Source organism: Macrobrachium nipponense, chromosome 16 (assembly GCF_015104395.2).
Source record: "Macrobrachium nipponense isolate FS-2020 chromosome 16, ASM1510439v2, whole genome shotgun sequence".
Lineage (NCBI taxonomy): Eukaryota > Metazoa > Arthropoda > Malacostraca > Decapoda > Palaemonidae > Macrobrachium > Macrobrachium nipponense.
Genome location: NC_087209.1, coordinates 76,416,249 through 76,434,833, shown reverse-complemented (window position 1 = coordinate 76,434,833; position 18,585 = coordinate 76,416,249). Strand labels below are relative to the sequence as shown.

The 18,585-nt window shown below is 43.9% G+C and overlaps 1 protein-coding gene across 10 annotated transcripts in view; it reads right to left on the bottom strand.

Annotated features, from left to right (window-relative positions):
- The window catches only part of LOC135195826 (uncharacterized), a 131,592-nt gene extending 113,496 nt beyond the window's left edge, over window positions 1-18,096 (bottom strand). For 2 of the 10 annotated variants that reach the window (XM_064222321.1, XM_064222329.1), the window contains exons 1-3: window positions 17,392-17,514; window positions 11,385-11,943; window positions 2,951-3,202 (exon numbers count right to left, since the gene is read on the bottom strand). Coding sequence is in view for 2 of the 10 variants with exons in the window: in XM_064222329.1 (XP_064078399.1) it covers window positions 2,951-3,104 (154 nt within the window). In the remaining 8 variants the exon portion in view is untranslated. Of the gene's footprint in view, window positions 1-2,950; window positions 3,203-11,384; window positions 12,127-17,391; window positions 17,521-18,073 lie in introns of those variants that run through there. The other 8 variants (XM_064222326.1, XM_064222322.1, XM_064222323.1 and 5 more) reach the window with 8 other exon arrangements.
- Between the last annotated feature and the right edge of the window lie 489 nt (window positions 18,097-18,585).

Sequence of the window (18,585 nt, the reverse complement as noted above, 5' to 3'; positions counted from 1 at the left end):
GGGCGTACATTTGTATCAGATGCTCGAATCAGGGTTGGGGTGCAACCCTGGAGGAAGCTCAGGCCAAGGGCCTTTGGAGGGTTTTGGATCGGGAGGAGTTAATAAATTTCCAAGAATTAAGAGCCACAGAGGAGGCTCTGTTAGGCTTCAAAGATCAAGTCCAGGAGAAAGTCGTAGCACTGTTTTCACACAACGCTACAGCAATAGCTTTCCTAAAGAGAGAGGGAGGTATGAGGTCGTCAACCCTAAACATCATCGCGCAGAGAATCTTACATTGGTGCGAAAGCCGCAAGACCTCATTACTCCTGCAGTTCATTGCGGGAAAGCTCAGCATCCTAGCAGATGTGCTGAGCCGTTCGAAAGAAGTCCGAGGAAGCGAATGGACATTAGCGCAAGAGGTAGTCCAATCGCTGTTAAAGAGGTGGCCAGCCACGGTGGATCTGTTTGCCACAAGGTTGAACTATCATCTCCTGATATATTTCTCTCCAGTAACAGACCCTATGTCTTGCGGGGACAGACGATATGCTCCACCCATGGGACAATCTACAAGTATATGCCTTCGCTCTATTTATCCTCATTCATCAGGTACTGGCGAAGCTAAGAGGGTGCAAGAATACGGAGATGACCCTAATAGCTCCGTTTTGGCCTCAGAGACCGTGGTTCCTGGATCTTGGAAGTGCTCTCCGAACCTCCGATCCTCCTGCTACGAAGGAAGGATCTTCTCAAACAGCCTCATTTTCATCATTACCACAAGCACCTTCCCGTGCTCAACCTAGCTGCATGGAGACTGCAGCGAGCAGCCCGAAATTCCGGTCTTTTGAAAGGAGTGGCACAACAACTTTCTATGTGCCTGAGGAAGTCTACAAGGAAGTTATACCAGGTAAGGTGGGGGATGTACCGTACATGGTGCAGGGGACAAGGGCATAGTATTTCTCGCCATACAATAGCAAAGGTGGTGGATTTTCATCTTTTCCTCAGAAAATCCATCTCTCTCCTACTCTACTATCACAAGCTACAGGTCCATGGTAGTTAGCACCTTTAGGTTTCATTTACCACAGATTTCTAATAGTAGAGTCCTTCATGATCTTCTCAGATCTTTTAAGAACGAATGACCGATCGTTTTGCTTCGGGCCCTTCCGTGGGATTTAGCGGATGTTCTAAAATTACTAAGCTCACAAGCCTTTGAACCTCAGGAGAGTTTGTACTTACGAGAACTTACTAAGAAAGTTTTGTTTTTAATATCGCTGGCTACGGCTAAAAGAGTGGGGGAAATTCAGGCTGTCTTGAGATCAATTTTGTTTGTGGGGAAGGATTTGTATCTCGTATCTTCTGGAATTTGTGGCAAAGTCAGAGTCAGAAACTAACCCCCTTCTGAGAGTTTAAGGTTTCGTCTCTCAAGGATTTCGTCAGAGGTGACGTTGCAGAAATGGGTCTTTGTCCAGTGCGAGCGCTTAAATACCACCTGTCGCGCACTGCCAAATTATTGCTGCGACCGCAGTCATTATTTCGCCTAGGAATCCTTCAAGACCGTTATCGAAAAACGCAATCAGTTTTTTCTTAAGGGAAGTAATCTCCCAATCCCTTCCCAGAGACACAGTTTGGAGAACGATGTTCCACGCCCTAAAGCGCAAAGTATCAGGAGTGTATCGACGTCATCAGCCTTCCTGAGGAATTTCTCAGTAAGCAGGATTGTGGAAGTGGTGTCTTAGAAATCAGTGTCTGTATTCACTTCTTTCTGCTTGAGAGATGTACGTTTCAGAGGGGGGTTACTTGCTAGGGCCATTCAATGCGGCTAATTCAGTGTTACTTTAGTTGGCAATAAGCGCGGGTTCGGTAAGGGAGGTAGTAGTTTTATTGTTTTCTCGTTTTTTCGTATATTAGTCTGCCTGCTTTTCTGGGTTATATCTGGGTTTAGTGTACTATCCCTGGTGAGTATGTTCTTTTACAGCGGCTCAGCTCCCTCATCGTGACTTCTGGATTCATCACTCGCCTTCAGTGTACATCAGGAAAGATCTGCCCTTGGAACTTATTCTCCATGCATGGGAGGCTAACAACCACATGGGAGATGTTTAGTTCCACTCCATACATGAGAGGTATATGATACCACATGGGAGGTTTCAGGAAGGATCTGCCCTTGGGACTTATCCTCTATACATGGGAGGCTATACAGCCACATGTGAGGTGTGTAGTCCCCCTCCACACGAGTAGCTTTTGATACTTCACGGGAGGTTCGACGTGACAAAGACGAGACTTACTAATCAGACTAACGTTGAGGTGCTCGATCCTTCCGTTTCTCACCTGAGCATTGATTGAAGGTGAGTTAACGGTATTAATCCAAGGTAATAGTTTAATGAGTTTATACAAATGTACATCTAGTAGTCGGGCTGAAACAATGAATGAGCCCACCTCCAATTAAATGTTGTAAATCGGGCTAATTTAGGTGTTCAGGTGGTGTATTACAATATGGAGTTTTCATATAAAAACTAATATTGTAGTACCTACCTGAACACCTGAATGACACCCACCCTCCTCCCCTTGTCAAAAGATTAATGATTTAGCAATTGACGTGAGCAGTTACTGTTGGCTCCGTGGACAGGTGACTCGGTAACAATGTTTACCTGCAGCGTTGGTAGCGCTGGCAGTTAAAATTTTACCTAAGTGTTGGTAATTTTTGTGGGGTGTTGTTCGGGCTGGTTAGGTGACCAGGGCTAATTCAGGTGTTCAGGTAGGTATTACAATATTAGTTTTAATATGAAAACTCCATACTAGCGCATATTCTTTAAATAACAGAACAGTAAACTGGAAATGCATTGGTTTAAATAAATGACTGTAGTTCCAGTTCATAACATTTCATGCAGCTAAATATTTTGAAGAGCTGAGGTAATTAATCAAATCCACATCTGACTCCAACATTTCTGAGAAAAACTCAAGTTTGTAATTAGATACTCACTGGCAATAGGAGATGTTAGCAACTTGAGTTTCCTAGGGATGGGATCCCTTGGTGTAGGCGGTGGCCTCTTGCATGACACTTGAGCTGGAGGGTTGGCCACATCAAACAATGTTGGAACGGCATTCCATACAAGCTTATTCTTTTCCGAGTTCATAAATTGGTTGGCTTCGAAGTGTTCAGCACAAAACACACAACTTCCAAATAGATACTTGGAGATCTGCCCTTCTTGAATTCTGGACCCATCTCCTTGACCTACAACAACAGTACTCAGTAACCATTATAGTCTATTGATAAAACACTGTGAAATTAAATAGCAATAGGCAGTAAAATCATAGCATGATTCCCTACAGCAGTCAGTAAACATGACATTTATTAAAGTAAAATGTATTATTCCCTAACCATACAAACCTGGAGACCTTAACATAGGATAGATTGCAGCTCAGCTGAAACTACGGCTAATACATTCTTTTATATACCGAGGTAGTAACTACCAGGCCGGTAGTTACCTGCCCAGCGGTGGGGAAGCACCGCCTCCCTACCAGCTCACTGAGTCATCACTTTGATTACAGCCAGGACTTTGATGATGACCCCTGAATCAAGGGGGTGGGTGTTTGGTGGGACCATACAAGTAAAGGACTCCAGGTTTGTATGGTTAGGGTAAAATACATTTTACTTTCAAAAATGTCAATTTGTTACTACACCATATACAAACCTTCCATCCTTTATTTAGGAGACTCATCCTATGGTAGGTATAGAAGTCCTGTCTCGCTGGCTGAGAATGGAATCCAGGATGCCAGGACCCGGGCTTATATCTCGGGGTCATGGATCCTTCACCCCGCGAGCCATGGTAAATGTGACCTGATGGCTGACGGCCTGGGTATCAAAGGTCTGAGCGTAGAAATCTCTCTGGCAACCCAAACCAGGCTATATAATCATAACGGGTTTGTTGGGTTGCAGCTTACTCCCCCTCGGAAAGGAGTGTGGAGACTGAATTCTGTGTGTCTACAGAAAAACCACTAGTCGGACATGGTATGCTTACCAGTATCAAAATCGGTGCCGGAGAACGGGTTTCGATGCTGTGGCCCCAAGTAAGGGGAAAAGGTGAAAAGAAAATAGGCCAGTCATACTCTCACATTGTCAACCCCAGCCTGATACTGAACCTCAAGCCTCGATTTGATACTTCCGACCTCTGAGGGCATGGAGGCAGCTAAACCACTTGCTGAGCGGCTACCACAGGACCAAGGTCAGTTGTGTCGAGGTAGCTGTGGGTACAGTCTCTAAGGTAGAACCTGGTGAAGGTGGAAGGGTGAGACCATGTGCCAGCTTCCATCACCTGGGTAACAGAGAGGTTCTTCTTGAAGGCAAGAGATGTGCTCATTCCATGCACATCATGAGCCTTCACTCGACTGGTACCAGCAAGTGGAGAATAGGGAGGGGAGAGGGTATGGTAAATCACCTCTTGAATCCAATGTGAAATGGTATTCCTCGTAAGGTGGGTCAAGTAGAACTGGTCCATTGGAGATAGTGTCTCAGTGTTCTCAGAGGACAGAGAAGTAACTCATCTGGGTCTTCAGTTACTGTGCTCAGGCTCATAACCTGGAATGAAGAAAACCAAGAATTGACCTGGGCTAGATTCTGGGTTTTCGCAACAAACTCAGGGACGAAGCTGAAGCAGGCATTGGTCCAGCGCTCAGTATGAGCGACAGTATAGGCTAGGCCATGAAGCTCGCTGACTCGCTTGGAGGAAGCAAGTGAGAGAAGAAAAACCGTTTTCAGGGTGAGATCCCTATCAGATGCCATGGTTCATACAGAGCTCTCTTCAAAGACCTGAGGACAGCAACGATGTCCAAGGGAGGAGGCTTTGCCAATACCGGAGTGCAACCCTGTTCATGGTTCATATGACCATAGAGAGTTCCTCAGAGGAAGAGAGATCGATTCTCCTCAGTCTGAGGACTTGGCTCAAGGCCGAGCAATAGCCTTTTACTGCTGAGACTGAAAGGAGCTTCTCTCTCCAGAGGTACAGTAAGAAGTCGGCAATCAAGGAGATAGAGGCTCTGAGAGAAAAACAGCCTCTCCGACGACACCAACCACAAAAGATGGCCCACTTGGTCTGATATACAGACATTGAGGACTTCCTGAGGTATCCTGACATTGCTGTCGCAGCCTCTCTCAAAAAGCCTTTCTCTGTGGGAGCTGCTGGATAACCTCCACTTGTGAAGATGTAAAAAGCTCACTGTGTTGTGGAAGATCCTCACATGTGGTTGGCATAGGTGGTCAGGGAGTGTGGCGGAAGCACTCTCGGAGTCTCTACCAGCAGAAGTAGAAGGTCCGGGTACCATTCTACATGAGGCCATTTCGGCGCTACTAGTATCATGGACAGGGAAGGTGTGGATCACACTCGATTCAACATCTGCCTGATCAGGCAAAATGGCGGAAAAGCACAGACATCTAGGCCGTCCCAGGGGTGCTGGAACGCGTCCTCAAACGCCACTGCTAGATTTGGAACTGGAGAGCAGTATAACTTTCGATTTAGAGCAGTAGCGCACAGTTCTATCGTTGGGGAACCCCACAAAGTCAAGACTTTGCTATCCGAGGAGCCAGAGACCACTCAGACCCTACGATCTGTGTCCTCCTGCTCAGATTGTCCGCCACGATGTTCCATTTGCCTGGAATGAACCGAGCTGTCAACCCTACCGAGTTGAGAGCTGCCCATTTGTGAATCTGCACTGTTAGTTGGCATAGCTGCAGAGGCACAGTACCGCCTTGATGGTTCACGTATGCCACTACGGTGGTGTTGTCGCCCATCAGCGCCACCTAGTGACTTTTCAGAAGAGAGCTGAAGTGCTGGAGTGCCAGGAAGGCAGTTTGAAGTTCCAGCACGATATGATCTTGACGTTCCTGGTCGGACCATAGGCCTGAAGCCAGGTGTTGCAGTAGGTGTGCACCCCATCCTTCCTTGGATGCGTCCGTAAACAGGAGCAGATAGAGTGGACAAGACTGGAGAGGGGAACCCCTCAACAGGTTCGCATCGTCCAGCCACACTCGAGATTGGAGCATGTTCCCCTCCACTGGAACTAGTTCATGAGGAGAATCGTGACTTTGCAACCAATGATTCTTCAGACCCCACTGAAAGGATCGAAGGTGCATCCGACCATTTGGAACAAGGCGTTCCAATGAGGCCAGATGTCCCAGCAACTGTTGCCACTATGTGCTGGCAGCTGGGACTGTCGAAGGAAGGGCAGAGCGACACTTTGGAAGCGTTCCAGTCTTACTGAGATACACCAGTTGTCGAGAGGGCTCTAGAGAGGATTTCTTGTGGTTCACCATGATCCCCAGATCGTGACAAAATGCCAGAACCCTGTCTTGGTGGAGATGAAGCAGTTCCATCGAGGGCGCCAGCATCAGCCAATTGTCTAGGTAACGCAATAGATGAATGCCCTGGCAATGAGCCCATGTTGACACTAGGGTGAATACCCGAGTGAAGACTTGCAGAGCTGTGGAGAGACCAAAACATAAGACCTTGAATTGGAACACTCTGTCCACTACAAGACAAAGATACTTCCTGGACAACAGATGGATTGGGATCTGGAAGTGTGTGTCTTTTAGGTCGATCGTCACCATGTAATCCAGAGGACAAATGGCCTGTCTTGACTGTGCTGAGGGTCTCCATCCTGAACGGGGGTTTGCTGAACGAACTCATTCAGTGTTGAGAGGTCGATGACCGGTCTCCAGCCTCCAGACGCCTTCTTTACAAGAAAGAGTTCACTGAAGAAGCCTAGAGACTCGTCGAGGATCTCCTTTAGAGTATCCTTCCCCAGCATGTCCTGGACTTCCACCTGACGGGCAAGATCCTTCGTCGATCCCTGACGATGGATGATGACATCTTCGGGGGTCAAATCAGAGGAGGGGGAGAGTTGATGAACGGGACACGATATCCATGTCGGAGGACAGTCAGCGTCCAATCCTCCACTTTGTGGTACTGCCACCTCATCCATCTGACTTGCAGGCATCCCCCCACAGTTGGCAAAGGGGGGGGAGTGCCCTCCTCACTGGTCGCGGCAGACTCTCTTCCTCTTGCCGCGTTTGCCTCACCCTCGACCACCCCTGGTCAAAAAGGGCTGCTGACCTCTCGGCCACCGGGTGGTGGAGGCAGTGGGAAAGGGATCAACCCTGGCAGGAGGGTGAGAAACCCTCCAAGATGGAGAGCCAGGGCGACATTGAGCAGAAACAGCAGGAGGTTGGGGCCAACGGAAGGATGCTGCGCGGTGCAGAAAGAATCCTGGCTCACTCTCCTGAGGTTTCCGATCACCTCGTTTACATCCGAAGAGGGAAAGAGGGTGGGTCGCTGAAGCGAGGCATTCCTCAGGGTCCACAGCTCGAGCAAGCCTTGATGAGACAGCGTCCCTGCGGTTCAGCACCAGGTTGGCCCAGAGGTTGGCAAGCTGGTGGACTAAGAACTCCATAGCCTTACCTCCTGACAAAACAAGGTCATGGAGCTGACGGGCCATGTCCGTTTGCTTGTCAGGCTGCTGCGGAGTCTCAGAGGTGGCAAGAAAGCCCACCATGCCGCCCCAAAAGTCCAATCATGAAGCTGCTTGCAATGCCGCCATCGTGGTTTGTTTGAGCTGCAACATCTCCTGGGAAGAAAGCGTCTAGGTTCTGTGTTGCAGTGTCTGGAGTGAAACTCCAGGTGCCAATGATGTTATCGTCAGGTTTATGGGCAAGGGTGAAGGCTCAGCCTCTTGGGCCATGCAGTACTTCCTCTGCTTCTGGAAAGCAGAGGGGAGTAGCTTAGAGGACCGAGATGCCCGCAGAGAGTCCTTCCTCGCTGAAACTTATCTATTGACCTTGGTCAGAGCCTCCCTTGTCAGGGATGATAAGGGCAGCTCAAACCAGGACCGAGTACCCCGAGGGGCGCGACAAAGAAGGTCGACTGCCGACGTACGGCCTTTCGTAGAAGTAGTTGGAGCTTCTCCTAGGCTGTTTACCTTCTGGATGAGACCGATGATCTCATGGAAGGTGGTTTCAGTTGCCGCATCTTCTGGAACAGCTGGTTCCGGAAGGTAGCCAGCTGAATCATCGGTTGCCTTGTGAAAATCCTCCTCCCTCTGCATTGATGCACCCGGGCGTGAATGAGAAGGGTCCAGTCTTGAAGAAAAAGGCTGAGTCTCTAGTTGTTCATGAAGGGCGTCAGAGGGTCCAGGAGCCGAGGCCCCCAGATCCACAGGAGCCCTTGGAGGCTCGGAATCGTGAGAAGGTGGAGTTGGAGGACGCCTATCTGCTTCTGGCGAAGCTGGAGGAGAGAGGGGAGATGGAGCCCTGTCAGGAGGGTCTCGGCTGGGTTCGAACTCGATGGGCAATATATGATATTTCTCTACAAGGGAACGAGCCCTTGGAGATCGAGAACCTTGAGAGGTTGGAGGTCTGGACTTGTAAGGAGGAGTCATGGGATGCCTTTGCTTCCAGAGCACCATTCGCCTGAGGTTGAGCACTCTTGGCAGCTTAGGGATAGTAAATCCCCTTAACTGCTCTCCCAACTTCCAAAGAGGTATCGGAAGGGGGGCTGGAAGGTCATATGAAGGAGAAGGAGCCCTCTTGCGCGTTGTTCTCGAGGGAGAGTCAGGGAACGATGACCTCTGATCAATGGTGAAAGCCTATAAGGCTGCCTTTTGGAAGGCTGGGTTGCAACTTTATGAGGATCCCGAGGTGGAGATGGGTGGAGGAGCAGACAATGGAAGTTCCAAGGACAAGTACTCCGACTCAGACGTCTCTGTTTTCCGTGTTGAAACATTGCAAAAACCAGAGGAAAAAGGTTTTACAGGTGCATGTGTACCTGCAGGAGCAAGAGCACGTCAGTGCGGGCATAGGCAAATGGCAAGCGGGAGAACACCTAGAGCCGCGCACATTAGAACACGCTGGAGAGCGTTGACACTCTACTGGTGAAATTGCAAGTCTTGTTGTGTGTGTAGACAAAGAAGAGCATTCCAAAGAAGGAGCACATCTGGGGCGTGACACTGGAGACCGAGAGCGCCTGCTGGACTGTTTAGAAAAGCACTCCGGTGACGCGCATTGGTGCGCACAGGCAGTAGTGTATCTCGGTGAGCACTTACTCTGTTGCTGAGGTAGTGGTGAAGCAGCGCATTGGGTAAAGCATGTTACAGGTGAGAGCTGTCTAAAGGACGCATGCACAATCACGTGTGCTGTCAGTGTGCGCGCAGATGAATGGTGTGCATCAGGAAGTAGTTCTCGCTGAGGTGTAGAGGGTGGGGGCGCCTTGGCGCGTTGTCCCCGAGAGGGGGAGAGAGTTTCTCTATGACCTCTCTCCAATGAAGGCTCCTATGCGTGTGCCGAAGCATCATGCATTGCAGGGGAGCGTTCAATTAGCGAAGCCTCCTGTACGCGTACCGTAGCATCGCGCATTGTGGAGGAGAGTAATAAATCCAACGAATGCTCCTTTGTGCGCGCCGTAGCATCGCACAAAGCCGAGGAGCTTACGTGTGAAGGTCTGGTAGTTCTCAAAGGAGAGGGCACGTCTCTGAGAGGAGTCTTTACTACTTCTCTGAGAGTCACTGCTGGCTCTTGAAGAAGCCGTGTCGGGAGGAGTCCAGGGACAAGATGAAGCTGCAGGGCCTGCATCCCCGAGGGCGGGCAGACAGGAGAACGGACCTGGTCAGAATCGAAAAGAGCCACTGCAGGGAAGGGCTCTGGGGTCTGCACCGCAGAGGGAAGGGCATCTTCCTTAACAGCATGGGAGGATGAGGCTGACTCCTCCGAAGAGACTAAGGAGGAAGATGCAGCCCCAGAGGAGAGTGCCGACAAAAGTCTCCTTCGACGGCAGGCCAGGAAGTCCCAACGAAGGCCACAAAACACAAAGGGTGTCGTCAACATGTACCGAAAAACAAGGCTCATCCTTAGAAGGGCCAGGCCTTCCCATTTCACCAGGGGAAATGAGCAGGTCTCGCTCTTTCAAAGGCTGGCCTGGGGGTTAAATTGTCCCTCTTATGCGCTTCACTCCCGGAGGAGTGAGACACTGAAGGTCCCAAAGGACGAGTCCCCAACGAGGAAGCAGAAGGGTCATTTAGTCTTTGAGGAAGAACTCGAAGGTGAGGAATCCTTTTTCTACTTCTTACTTCGCCGCCGGCGATACTCAACCCACTGGGGAGGCGACCGGGTACGACTCTCCTCACAGGGATTCCTTTGTACAGGAATGCCCCCTGCAAGAAGGACAAAGGGAGTGAGGGTCTCTATCAATCCTGCTCATGAAAGTCCCACACCTACGGCCTGGGACACATGGGCAGGAACACATAACCATATTGTCAGACGTACTCACATTCAGCTAGAAAGAGAAAAAGAATGTTATGAATAATTTCAGCAAGTCAGTGAGAGCGAAAAAGAGAGGTCTTTCCTCACTGCCAGCTGTTATCAAAGTGACGACTCAGTGAGCTGGTGGGGAGGCGGTGCTTCCCCACCACCGGGCAGGTGGTAGTTACTACCTCGGTATATAAAAGAATATATTAGCCGGTAGTTTCGGCTGAGCTGCAATCTATCCTAAGTAAAGAACAGAAGGTTTGTATATGGTGTAGGAACAAATTATAATTTACGGATAAAAAAACTATGATATAATTAAAAATATAAACACTTTCCAGGACCCTCTTGTGCTACTCCCTCTCAATCTCTCACATTCCTAATCCCATACACACATAAGCAAACTATACATTTACGCAGATTTGGTTTTAAGTAAAAGTTACCTACATAGTTCTCAGATTTGGCTAAGTAAAAGTACATAGTAATTGTAAACAAATTAAACTTGGTTACAAAGCAGGAGGAGGAAACACACACTGAGGTGGGCAGAGGGAGGCTCCCCCACTAAAGGTCATGAACTCTTTGTACTCTTAAATCAACACACAATGCATTCCTCATCATGAGCATTTGACAGTTTGTGAAAGGGTGTCATATCAACCAATTACCTAATTAATTAAATTTATTGTGTGATTAAATCTTTTAAACAATTTTTACTTAGCACATATCTCCTCACACCACACTACACCACCAGTGCTCAATTTTTACCAGAAAGCTTGTGTGAGAACAGGAGCAGAAGTCTACTGTAACAATACAAGAAAGAAGACAAAGAAAGAAGAGACAAGAAAGAAGACCACCCAAAGAAGAATCAAGAAAGTAGTCAAAGCGATTATGACTGAGAGTTTCTGGGGAAACCAAGTTAAATAAACAAACACTGCTACATGAAATAGCTTGAGTAGTAAGAGAATGCCTGATTTGCTACAACTACATTTGGTAACCATTGTAGTGTCTAGACAAAACATGGTGAATGAAACAACCAAAGTAGAGAGTACATTATACTATTGGTCAAACATATCATAATATTGTTAGTATGAACTTAATTTTCATAAAATGTAACTGAAAACATATCACTCACCTTTCCTCGTCTTTGGGGAATCGAAGAAATGATAACCCAGGCCTTTTCTTTCTTGAATTATGGCAATTAACTGCAGCACAGAACTGTGTCCCTGTCATGTTGTTGACATCTTCCAACTGCAATTATGTGCCCACTGATAGAGGCACCACTGTCGTCCACAGTTACAAGGGGAGGCATGAGTGTCGTCTCTACTTTTCTATACTCACACTCTTTGGTTAAATCCCTTTTCACTCTATGTTATCTGCACTTTTCTTCAATGGCCATCTGCAAAACTCACAGCCGCGTCTTTCTCTCTTCATGTAATGCACTACGTATATACTTTAGGATTCCTCTCTCAAGGCAGCTCATAATTTTGATTTAGGTCTCATTCACCACTGATCTTTCATCTTAATGAAGCTCCATGTTTCTGCACAAATATTTAAATGGTTAAGCCATTTTGAAACCTTCACTTTTAGATTTCCTTATACTTGCATATCATACCATCTCATAGTTCTGTTTCGTGTCAAGAAACTTTGTATAACAGCTACCTTCTCCTATCTGTTTCATCTGTACTGGTTACCTGTTTCAGGTGTTAGTGTCAATAATGAAATCAGTTTCATCTTAGTTTTATATACCACATCTGTGCTTGGAACACTTTTATCTTGAAATCTTCACATTCCAAACTGGAACTTGAATACTGTAATTCTTTGTAAATTTTCTTTTAACTTAACTCAGTATCGACTGAATACTTACATATTCATATCTATTGTACAAAAATAATTTCTGTAATATAACCATCTAACTGTTTTGTTTAGTGTCCATTTAAAAACTTTTCATCTTGTCATGCAAAGTACATTACTACTTTTGTATACAGTACCAGTAATGGTTTTAAGACTCTAGTAGAAGTTGGTGGTCCACCAATGGTCCAATTTATAGATGCTTGGTTCCTACTTTATCGTATGATTATTTTTAAAACATTAAGAGCATATTGCAGACCAAAGAAACTGGCACTGGAGTAAGTTAGATCTAAAGTTTGTTGACAGACAAATAAACTAAAATAAAGAATATGGGGGAAAGTACTGGAGTCTGGATCCCCAAAGTTCTTACGATGAAGTTATGAGACCAAACACCCGTAAATCTTGGCCTAATGGGGGAAATGGTAAAGTATAAAGTTCTTTAAATTTATAAGTTGGTAAGCAATTATATGGGTACTTTTGGGGATAAAACTTCTGAATTATTGCTGCACCTAGCGCAATCAAAGAATGTCTGATACCAAAGTAAGTTCTACATGTGATGTCATAAATGTTGAATAGCAAAATTCATGATTCCTTTTTGTATATTTGATTTTGATCCAAACTGGGTAGACTTCTGAAAACTTAAAAAGTGTAAAATGAACTAATATCTGTAAATTGGATTTTCTGTAGCCAAAGGTGGTAGCATAAACTAAAGAGGTGCATGGTAGACTTAAGAAACCTCTACCATGCATAAGGTTCAACATTCAATGGTTATATAAATAAAAATAATATGATATATAATTTGATACTATATAACAGAAATTATTTTATTGAAACTCCTGTACTATAACATAAAGTGTGATGTAGAAGCCTTTGTACATGTAGTGCTTGTTAATGACATTTGGCCTAGTTTGTTTTGCTGGGTGTTGACATGCATACAGGGTATTCAGCAGAATGTACTAGAGTAAGCGCAAAATCATCCTGGAAAATTATGGACAGACCTCTGGAAAGTTCCAGACAATCAGAAGTTATATAAGACAGCGAAGAGCATGCAATTTGAGTCAGATGGTTGTTGGTCATAGGAAAATAACCCCCATAGGGAAGCAGTGTCATCTATGCACCTCATGCATTGCACTGTAGGCATTCCTTAAGGTTCTTTGCAGCATCCCTTTGGCCCCTAGCTGCAACTCCTTTCATTCCTTTTACTGTACCTCCATCTTGCAATTCACCCTCTCCTAACAACTGTTTCATAGCACACCTGCAAGGTTTTCCTCCTGTTAAAACTTATGGTCAATTTCCCTTTTGGCCCTGAATGATCTCATAGGTCCCAGTGCTAGGCCTTTGGCCTAAATTTTATATTCCATCCCATATGGGAAGACAACACACAAGTCCCAGTTGGAAGTGTTTTGTGGTTACAATTAGTAAAATAATCTATTGAAAGCTCTTTATGGATATTGTTCATAAGTGAATTTTTCAATTGGAGTGCTAATAGAAATGCTTTTGCTGATACTCAATGCAAATTTAAAATTGTGAGATATTTGTGAATAGGTAGTACGTACCTTGTGCATAGTACCATCATTGTTGGTTTGTTGTCAATAAAGTTGAGGTAAAATATTTGATTTGATTTCACAGCTGCAACATCAGAGGCTTAAATTTCATTCATAACTGGTGCCATTGCTCATAAGAATTTTTTTAACCCCTTGGAGTCAGCATGGCAATGCCCTAATGCCCTAAGACATTGTCCTCGGCAGGGGTTAACCACTCTGTTGACACATTCAAAGTTGTTTCTAAAAGCTGATTACGTACTGGGATTGGAAAGCCCCTGTACTACTCTAATGACTATCCAAATGCATTTCCATTTTGTCACCGGTGCAGAAAGGGAGATCCTTTAAAATGTCATAGTTAACTGGTATGCACAGGAAGACCTTTGGGTGCGGTAAGGTACTCATAGTATAGCCCAGTTTTATGTTCACTCAAGGCTTGCTTCATACTTTCGTTAATGCATGATTAAAATATGTAAAAAAGTGACTTACAATCCAAGAATTTCATTGTAACTGTGAAGCACACAGTGGCCAAAACAAAGCTCAGTTCACATTTAATAATAAGCAAGAAAACCTAACCAATTTAAACAGATTTTGACAATTTCCTTTCAGTTTCTTCTCATGCACATCATCTACAACAAAACGTAAGCATTTTTAGAGGGTTTTTTGTGTTTTAACTATCAAAATAGGCAGTTCTAAGCATTTTCTGAGGGGTTTTAAGCATTTGTGGATTTTTGCTATTTGTGGGGGTGTCTGTTACCCATCCCAAACAAATATGGGGCGGGTCTACTGTAATGTAATCCCAATTGGCTTTAGATTTCAGCCAGAGTATTTTTCCAATGGTGGAATTAGGAATATTACTGTTCATCTCAGTGGCGCAGTGATAGGCAGTTCTTCTATACATACTCACAGACCTTTGACTACACAATAGCTGGGACATCTGTGAATATGAGGTCTAATCCATTATACCAGAAATATGCATGGATTCCACTATTAGCTGGACAAAATCAGATGATACACAGAAATAAGAGCAGACTAGCCATGTTGATCTGTGGAATTTGAATTTAGCTACTTGCAGCCTCCACAAATTAAAATATAAGCTTTTGAATCCTGTGACTGAGCCATACTAACCCTCTCCCAGAGACAGTCATATTTGGAATCATCGATACATGGATTGCGGTAAACTGCAAATGTATTTACTAGTACATTAGTAAATTGTAAACTTACTGAAAATCTTAAAACAAAGACTTTTATGGCAACTACACTGAGTTTTTCTGCCGATATATAGGTCATCTAGACGTAGTATATACAGCCATACCTTGCACATATGGGATGTTTAAACAATAAATAAAATCTGGGCTATCAAAGCCTGGGATTTAAAACTTATAAAGAGTATTTGACCTTAAGCCTCAAATATTTGAGTAAAGTACTCTGCAATTTTTTCTTACATGTAATGAGTGACAGGGCCAGGATTCAGCTGAGAATAATAATGCATTCAACAACAACAGTATTTACATTATTTATAAAAATTACTTTGAAAGTATTGATAAACTTAACCATAAGATAGTATTGATAAACCTAACCATAAGTCATTCTTAAAATACCAGAAGTAACTTGTTGTTATTGTGGTGTTGCCACACCTTATACCTAAGTTGGGATGTGGCCAAGTATCGGTATTGGTGGTATGGGCTAGTTCTTGTGGTATCGGTATCGGTGAATTTCTGGCTGGTATCAGCCGATACTTTTGTCATTAGTATAGGAATTTAAAATCCATCTAGGCTTCCTAAAATCTAAATATTAACAAAGCCCAACAAACTAGTTTTATCATCTAATTAAATGATTCTGCTAAATGTTCCTAGCCAATATATAAATGAAAACTCTGAATACAAGTACATACTAATAATTTCAGATTCCTCATCACCCCATGAATTCAAGTAAGGACTACATATCTAAATTGTTACAAGTTGTCAAATGGTAGCCATAATATAAGCCAAACTATTGCCAGGTAATAAAGGGATTAAATACTTAATAGTTATACTTGATATTCTTTTTCAGTAAAATTTATATGACCTTTCCACTTTTGAACCTTTAATATACAATATTCCCTTAAATAACAGTAATATGGAGGTAACAGGTATCAGTATCTGTATCGGTATCGGCTTTAAAAGTTGGTATCGGTATCGGCCAAAAATTTGGTATCAGTGCATCCTATGCCCAAGGCATATAAGAAACCTCCAGGTCTTCCAAAACAATTGAGGGAGGACAGTCAGGATGAATTTGGAAATTATAAAAAGACAAGAAGGAAAAGATTAGGTAGGTAAAGAATGTGCTTCCCTTTTGCTTTCTTGTCAGCCTGTTACACACACTTACAAAAAAAACCAGGAAGGTGCAAAAAATAAAAAGAATAAACGCCTGACTACTTAGGCCAAACGCCAAGCACTAAGACCTATGAGGTTACTCTGCGCTAAAATGAAAATTAACAGTAAAAAGGTTAGAGAGATGTAACAGGAGGAAAACCTCGCAGTTGCCCAAGGCTATGAATTAATTGTTAGGAGGAGGTGGAAAGTAAGATGGAGGAGGGAGAGATATGAATGGAGGTACAGTAAAAGGGATGAAAGGGGATGCAGCTAGGGGCTGGAGGGACACTTCAAAGAACCTTAAGTAATGTCTACAGTGTAACGTGTGAGGTGCATTGACGGCACTTCTCCTATAGTAGCAACCCAAGTAAGATTATGTTAACTACATCTTTTTTTTATTTTCATGCTGAATGTGATTAGGTATTCACCATAAAACTTTACAGTAGAACTTCGGAAAAACTCTGCATTGGGTATTACCATGGAAAGATTTTGGTAGATCTAGGGTACTTATCCGCGGCGGCCTAGACTATGGCAGTTGCGGTTTTTCTTTGCAGTTTTACCTACTGAACAAGAATTTAAAGTAATATTTATTTGGGCGACTGTAATTAACCCCCGGAGGCCAGTACTAAACACGGCAAAATACACTGGATGCCCCAATCCCTAGTGGATGTCGTATCCGCGGTTACGTTCCTTGCAATCCGTGCGGACTGCTTTTGTAGAAATACCAGATTTTTCCTAAAGTTATTTACTGATGCGGGTGTTATAGCAACTGTTTTTTTGGTTCTTGCCAGATGGAGGGAGGCTGATAGCTCTACCTTAGGGGACAGGTTCCTGCCCGTGCACAAGGACAACTCGAATGGTAAACACGGAGGATTTTAAAACAATTTTTCTACAAAGTTTCCTTCACTGGGGGTGTGCCCCCTGACTAAGTAACATGGCCAACAAGGTTAGGTTAGGTTCCTTATAAAAAAAGTTTGAAAGCTAATCTCTTCTAGAAAACATTGCACCCTCATGACTTTGTAAAGTAGGTAGTATAGTAGGTATAGGAAAATCAATTTCCAAGGTTGCGTAGAATTAACAACTTTACTACTAAAGTTCTCTAGAGGCCTATGGTAGTTTGTAGTCTAGTGAAGCCTTTGTCTAGGGTACTTCATCATCGTCATCCTATCTTCAAAGATCCGAAAGATAGGTGTACTCTAGACACTAGTGCGATTTGGCTAATTTCACCCATTAACCTTTCATTCCCTTCAAAGTGGTATACTAGGATGTAAACGAGACATGTTTTGCTTTTCACAGTCTACCCTGTAAAGATCATTTCCCATAAACTTCCCTTCTATCAAATGAATCACAATCACTTTTTAATTTATTGAATCTGTTTTAAATAGATTCAAGTTACCTTAATTAGATGGAAACTAAAGCTGTGACTGTTGTCTGCATTCGACTGTTAAAATTGTCAATCAAAATTCAAGTCCTCGATCTCGATCAGCTGTTTCACGATTTGGCGTAAACATAAACAACCATTTTTGATGGCTCTTTATTCAATCATCATTACTGTCTCCATATAATTATATATAAATATGCAAATGACCGATCATATACGTCAGTGAATCACATAACATAAGAAAATAATATAACTGACAATAATAAACACTACCTAACAAGTGTGGAAATTTGGTGCCAGACGGTAAAATGAAAACCGAAGACGCCATCATCTTGTCCATCAAAACTTCCTACTTCGGAGACCTATAGTGCCATCATTTCAACTCTTATGGAAGATTAAGAGCGAGGAGTACAAAAATATACCCAAAAATAGAAACCTCAAAGCTGAGGGCTATAACAAATTACCCCAAATTACTTTAAAAATTGAAAGAAATTAACCCAGGTGATATTCAGGCATTCAGGGATGTGCTGTTTATTTTTCTACCAGTTTTTTCCCTTCCTCTTCTTGTAGAATGTTGTGTTTGTAAATAACCCCGGCCCACTTCTGAAACCCTCTCATTAGATCCTGTATCAACCATCACAAATTCGTAATTAGCATTGACAATAGACATTAAAACAACGCTGAATTATCTTTATACCTAGTTGAAGTAGTATGAGCCAGACCCAGGGGGCCTTTGCAGTGGCGTAGGAAGAGGGGGGCGGCTACACTTTTAAAAGTAGGGGAGCCAAAGTATGTTTCCCCCCCCCACCCACCAACTTTTCAGTACACTCGAAAATTTAAAGGATGGAAATTTTTCAAGGTAGCTGCTGTCAATGATTTTTCGATTTTGTGAGGGCTTCCATTTGTCAGTGAGTGTTATATCCTTAGTATATCGTAGTATCGGGTGGTATATTTAATGTTTTTTTTTTGTGGTGGGGGGGGGGTTTAAGTGTTTCAGAAGAAAATTCCAAAATCGTAATATTGGACCAGAAAAGAGAAACACTAGATATATATACAGTAGGCAAGCCTATATAACTTATCGGTGTCATTTCGAGAATTTTATTTGTTCGTCAGTGCTGTGTGTATCGTCAGTATATATAGGTAGTTATGGGTTTATTTTGAAGTTAAATATGACTTTACAATATATTACTCATCAAGTAACCTTCGTCA